Below are 5,825 nucleotides of genomic sequence, written 5' to 3'. Positions count from 1 at the left end.
ATCGAGTCCGCCGCGGTGCGTGAACAAATGCATGAGTTGCAGGCCTTGTACGGCCACTCTCGTTGCTTCTTCGCACCACAAGAGTAGTAATCTCAAGGCAGCAACTTACCAGGGAGATGAGAGCTATTATCTCCTCTCATGGAAGTGCAGATGTAGGAACAAGTTGTTCCAACCTTGAATATATTGAATTTTAGTTTTAATGTAACTATGTTCCTGCAAGTGGCTTGTAGCTCAAGTGATTAAGAGCATGTACATGTGTCGGAGACTGGAGGTCATGTGATCGTCTGACTCAGATTCCGCTTTCGCCGGATACGGTTTGTATTCTAAATAATCTAGTTTACGCTTCCTATGTACTCTAGCAGCTATGATATTGATAGACTGATAAGCTCTCACAGTTTTAAGTCTATGAAGTCCTTCCATGGATTGCTTTTTGAGTTTCAGGCAGGAAAGCTCTTTAGATTGTTGCTGTTTCCATTCTCATCAAAATTATTACATAAACAGTGATATAACTTTAAGAGATTCTTGAGTCTCGTCGGTCCAAATGACCATATGTTTGTCTCTCTCGTCAATACCTATATAGTGACAGAATTCAATAGATGAAACTTGGGAGAGATTCTCGTGTCACGCTAGTGGTATATAATCATGTGTCGTGATAAGAGATAAACCCGTGATTACATATATACAACTAGTGACGGGACATTCTGTAATAACTTTGAGGCCATGACATGGGCATGCAGTGAGAAGAATTGTAGTGAAAAAGGTCGATGCAAGAGAGAATACTTGTGAAAGAATTCAGATCCTCTTCGAATCTCAGTTGAAGCAGATGGACAGAGTAATCCAGACTCTCCAAGAGAGAGAAATCTAGACCTTTGGTTTGTGTTAGTAGAGCCAATGGGAACAACTAATAGGGGCCATAAATTTTAAGATAAATGGTCTGAATTAATTGGTTCGTTGGCTCTGGACTGCGAGATCCGAAGAGGATTTTGATTACTTGTGAAAAACATTAAGAAACTCCTATACTGGTGGATTAAATCAACAGTCTTAATGATTTTTACATTCTGAGAATCCTTTGTATACTAAGTACATGGCGATATCTCTCACCGTAGATTATATACATATCGAAACGAAAAACATACAAAACAAAATTACAAGCCAATACAACATGTGGAGGACACACTAGTTTGTTGCCACTAAAACTTGGACAAGCTTCAGAGCACGTTCCTTGTGATGTAGCATTCTTTTGTTAGTCTGCTCACTGATTTGCTTCACACCCAAGGAAATGGATCAGTAAGTCATTGTTTTAAGGAGATTTGAACGACCCATAACCTCCTTCGGTTTCCAAATAATCTCTTCTAATTTGGCACAGAAATTCTTGTAAAACTGCACAAAGAACCGAAAAGAAATCACAGGAAAGTTAAATTAACTGCTGCGGGCATGCAATCTTCAAAGAAACAGTGTACAAGGAGAAACAAAATACGAATCCAGGAATGCCATTTTGGGTACTTGAGACCCGTCAAAAGATCGTACTGTTGCAGCCAAGTATGATAGGCAAACAATAATGAACTAGATTTGAATTTATGCCATCCACTAGAAGCTAACCTTATGATATTCAAGAGTATCTCCGGCAGCCTTTCGAACATCTACCATGAAAAGGGATGGTGCAACTTCATAAACCTATATGCAAAAGATAACGATCATGTTAAGTAGTAGTTGTACTGAGATCGGCCTTCCTTTGGGAAGATAATTACAATTGTCATGCTGACAATCTTAAAAGATTACCTCTAGGACCACTGCAAATTGTCCCATCCTATTTGCTGATATTCCTTCAAGTCTTGTCTGCGGTGCAAAAATTCGAACATGTGATATTAAATAAAAGTAGGAAAAATAACCAAATGATTTTCGGTAGCATCATCGGAATTACTTATTAGATTCCAATACAAAGTACTACGGTAACCCAACCAGTAATACTCAAACCTCAACCGAGATCATTAGTCAATGTTGGGCTGCTTAAGTCAAGGTGCAACAATACCTTGTAATTGCGTGTATGGACCTTGAGACCCATTGATTCCGCAACAGCTTCGACATTTGAAATTATAACATGAGCTGGTTTGCGGGAAACAAATCGGGTTTGTCGATTTACATAATCCTGCAAGAAAAAGGTGACATTTGAGAGAGGACAACAATTGGGAAGGGGAGGAAGGGTGCGGCAGCAGAAGTGCTGAAAGTATACAACTATACCTGTCTCCGGTCAAACAATGCAGATAGATTTAGACCTTGGGATAGGGTAATCATCTCGAACGCATTCATTAACAAAGGACCACCATCCTTAATTTCTGACCGCTCTGCTACATATTGGTCCTGTGACATACATACCAATAGTGCAGAAATGCTTTCTTCTTTAGTAATCAAATACACCTTGAAATGCATATATCACTACTTTACTGCATCCTACTAATCTGTACTTCGTAATAATGTAAATCATAAAATTTTACAACTTCGCAGAAAGTTTCTTACTTATAGCACAAAAGAAACATTAACCAACCTCAATATCCTCAAAAACTGCACGAACATCATCCAAGCTTACTTCCTCATCTTCCCTATATATGAGAGGGGCATAATTTTTCTTGAACCATGGATCCTTTCTGATTCCATCAATCCGAATTCGCTGCATTAACACATGAACCGGTAAAACAAGGTTAGGAGATTCCTTAACCCTCTAAAAAAAATGTAGAGTTTTTTTTTTTTTTTTTTTTTTTCTTTAACTGATTGAGAAACCAGTTTTCTCTTGATTATAACACATCCTTTATCACCGTACAAAATATAGAATCGATTTTATAAATACTTGTGTAATGCCGCTGAATTTGATCAATAAATTATAGTGTGAAGTATCATATAGACCTTTAATCAATTGGCACAAAAATTACTAATATCTGAATGTACTCACAGTTTTGGGATTGGGATCAAGTATCATATGTATCAATTTATTTGCCTTGGGAGAAAACCAAAACGGACAGGAGAACTCTGCATCATTAATCTACAGACAAGACAAAAGAAGAGTTAGAATCTCCTATCACTCTAGCGATATCCATACAGTTTATAGAGAAACACTGTAGGAGTGGCAGGCAGGACCAAATCCACATTCCTATGGGTGATAAAAGTGTAAATGTGTTCAGAAGCCTATGTTGGTTGCATTTCTGATACTGTGATACAGCATCTCCAAGTACGTGAACAGGCATACAATAGGATAGTTACAATATGACATCTCAGGAAAAAAAACGAGAAAAATAAGTTCCCATGCAGGATATTCGCAAATAGCGAAGGAAACCATAGTGTTAGGCATGAACATTGCAATATGCAATTCCAAAAGTTGTATAAGTTGACATAATTCTTACTAAATCGAGCAATGGAAGCATACTTTTCTATAGAGGCTGGATAGGTTTGTCTCATCAAATGGGAGGTATCCAGCCATTAAAACAAATAGGATAACCCCACATGACCAAATATCAGCAGCAGAGCCATCATAACCCTGGTCACCCAGCACCTGTTAGGCAATGGTAACAGAACATATTTAGCATAAGATTTTGTTCTCTCCAGCTGACTTCTAGATTAATGTTTTTGCACAAATTATCAGTTAGCTATCTCATCAAGTGGATGGTGTGAATTCAGCAGTTAAGTTTCTAGAAACTGTACCTCAGGCGCAACATAATTTGGGGTTCCACACGTGGTGTGAAGAAGACCGTCCCCCTGCTCAAGGATTAGGCAACACGGGAGCATTGGTCAGAGAGATATAGGAGGAGAAAAGACGAAAAGGTAATGTATAAGAAAATCATATGCGTAAAATTAAAATTCTCAAGCTTGATTGAATATTAAAATAACAAGATCATCCTTACTTGCAGGGGCAATGCACTTAGTCCAAAGTCAGAAACCTTCAAATTCCCATAAGCATCAAGGAGAAGATTTTCAGGCTGTAAATGTACATCACAAGGAAAAGAAATAAAAACTAATAAGAACCACAGCACTGTACAGAAACCACAAAAGCAAGTACAATCAGCGTCAACGGGATATTGGTTTGCACCTTCAGGTCTCTGTGGTACACACCCTTACTGTGACAGTGGGCAACTGCATCTATAAGCTGTTGAAAGTATTTCCTGGATTCATTTTCAGGAAGCTTTCCTTGGTGAACCTGTAAATAAATACAATTGTTAATACAGAGATTTGCCTATACGAATTATAAGTGTAGATTATAATATGGGTCCCAATCTTGAATAAGTAGCCTTACAATTTTATCAAACAATTCTCCTCCAGTTACAAACTCAAGAATTATAAATATCTTCGTCCGACCAGCCAAAACCTAGAATTTGGAAAGGAGAAAGCATATAGAAACAGGGGCGGAAAAAAATGCATATCAGCATACAAATTTCCAAATATTAACAGAAGTTCGGAAATGAGGCATTAATCCGGGACGGCGTAAACATACCTCTTGCAGCCTTACAATATTAGGATGCCTGACAATCTTCATTATGGATATCTCTCTTTTAATCTGAAACAGAAATTGAATAGAAGTTACCCTACTCCATAAACACAACAATTTTTTTTATACATACAAGCAATATTTTACCTAAAACTAATCTAAAAACTATATAAACTAGAGATACGGGGATTTAAACTTGGTGTATAGGAAGATTGCATCCTTTCTATCCAATGTGGCTACGCCCGCGTCTGCAATCCAAAACACAATAATTTAAGGAGAAACAAGTGAATCACCTGATCAACCATTCTGTGCTTGAGAATGGTGCTTTTGGCCAAAACCTTCATGGCCACGCTTTCGCCAGTCTCGCAGTTCCTCGCAAACTTAACCTTGGCGAATGTCCCTTCGCCGATTGTCCGCCCCACCTCATACTTCCCTACATTTCTCGACTTCTTCTTCATTGTCGTCCCTCTGAGCTCATTTCCCACAAAAATCACAGAACCAAACTCTCCGATTCCCGGAAAATTCAGACTTTCACGATCTAGCAAGACAATTTCAGCTTCGATTTCACTAAGATTTCAAAATTAACACGAAATTAGAAGTAAATTCAGTCAACCCAAGTTCCAGTTTTCATAAACAAACGTAAAAATCAAATCTTTTCCAATTAACTTCAATCAACACAAAATTTATGAACCCTAGGACATTGTTTGGGATGCTGAACGATCAGTGATGGATCATGGAGCATAAACAGAATTGGAAAATTGGTCAATTCAATTCACGTGGCTGTGATTTTCACCACAAACTAATCAAGAGTTGGAGAATCGAAGTGAGAGAGCATAATTTGAAAGAAAGGAGAATGATGCATTCATAATGGGGAATATTCCGGCGAGGTACTTACCGGAGAATGAGAATATTCTGGTGGAGAGTCACCGTGGGGATAAAGGTAGAGGTGCTTTCGGTTGCTCTGGGTGCCCGAATTAAACGGTTTGTCGGGTCGACTCCGACGAGGCTGAGGCTGCCCAGAGAGATAGAGAGTCCAAATTTAGCCGCTGACAATGTGAAAATAACGTCGACGGTTTGCAGATGATGACGTGACGTAAGTACGACCAATTTGTATATTCATGTACCACCAAAGTATACATATGCCACTTTTTTTTTTTGTTATATAACAAAATCTATTTCTTTAGAACTAAATCAAAATCGAACATCGATTGTAATCGTAACTCATTTCTCTAAATTGTTTGCTATTTGATTACATTTAGAAGAACCTAGCATACCCGTTGTTGAAACTCGATATGTAATCCCTCAAGGATTTGCTCGAACTTTTATTTACCAAGGCAAGAACAATTTGTGTGTA

At 38.2% G+C, this 5,825-nt stretch overlaps 1 protein-coding gene across 2 annotated transcripts; it reads right to left on the bottom strand.

Moving 5' to 3' along the window:
• Window positions 1-999: 999 nt before the first annotated feature.
• LOC137746857 (CBL-interacting serine/threonine-protein kinase 24-like) lies at window positions 1,000-5,552 on the bottom strand. Of its 2 annotated transcripts, none has more exons than XM_068486871.1 (15): window positions 5,367-5,552; window positions 4,765-5,009; window positions 4,478-4,540; window positions 4,280-4,351; window positions 4,076-4,183; window positions 3,891-3,965; window positions 3,691-3,744; window positions 3,416-3,541; window positions 2,945-3,034; window positions 2,543-2,665; window positions 2,239-2,358; window positions 2,030-2,146; window positions 1,780-1,836; window positions 1,600-1,674; window positions 1,000-1,380 (listed from the first exon to the last, which is right to left on the bottom strand). In XM_068486871.1, the coding sequence occupies exons 2-15, from the start codon at window positions 4,927-4,929 to the stop codon at window positions 1,285-1,287; spliced, it is 1,341 nt and encodes a 446-aa protein (XP_068342972.1). In that variant the 5' UTR covers window positions 4,930-5,009; window positions 5,367-5,552; the 3' UTR covers window positions 1,000-1,284. The 2 variants fall into 2 exon arrangements, with proteins under 2 accessions (XP_068342972.1, XP_068342971.1); XM_068486870.1 differs by having other exon boundaries at window positions 4,765-5,038; window positions 5,367-5,551.
• Between the last annotated feature and the right edge of the window lie 273 nt (window positions 5,553-5,825).

This window comes from Pyrus communis, chromosome 10 (assembly GCF_963583255.1).
Source record: "Pyrus communis chromosome 10, drPyrComm1.1, whole genome shotgun sequence".
NCBI classification, from domain to species: domain Eukaryota; kingdom Viridiplantae; phylum Streptophyta; class Magnoliopsida; order Rosales; family Rosaceae; genus Pyrus; species Pyrus communis.
This window is presented reverse-complemented; position numbering and strand designations above follow the sequence as displayed.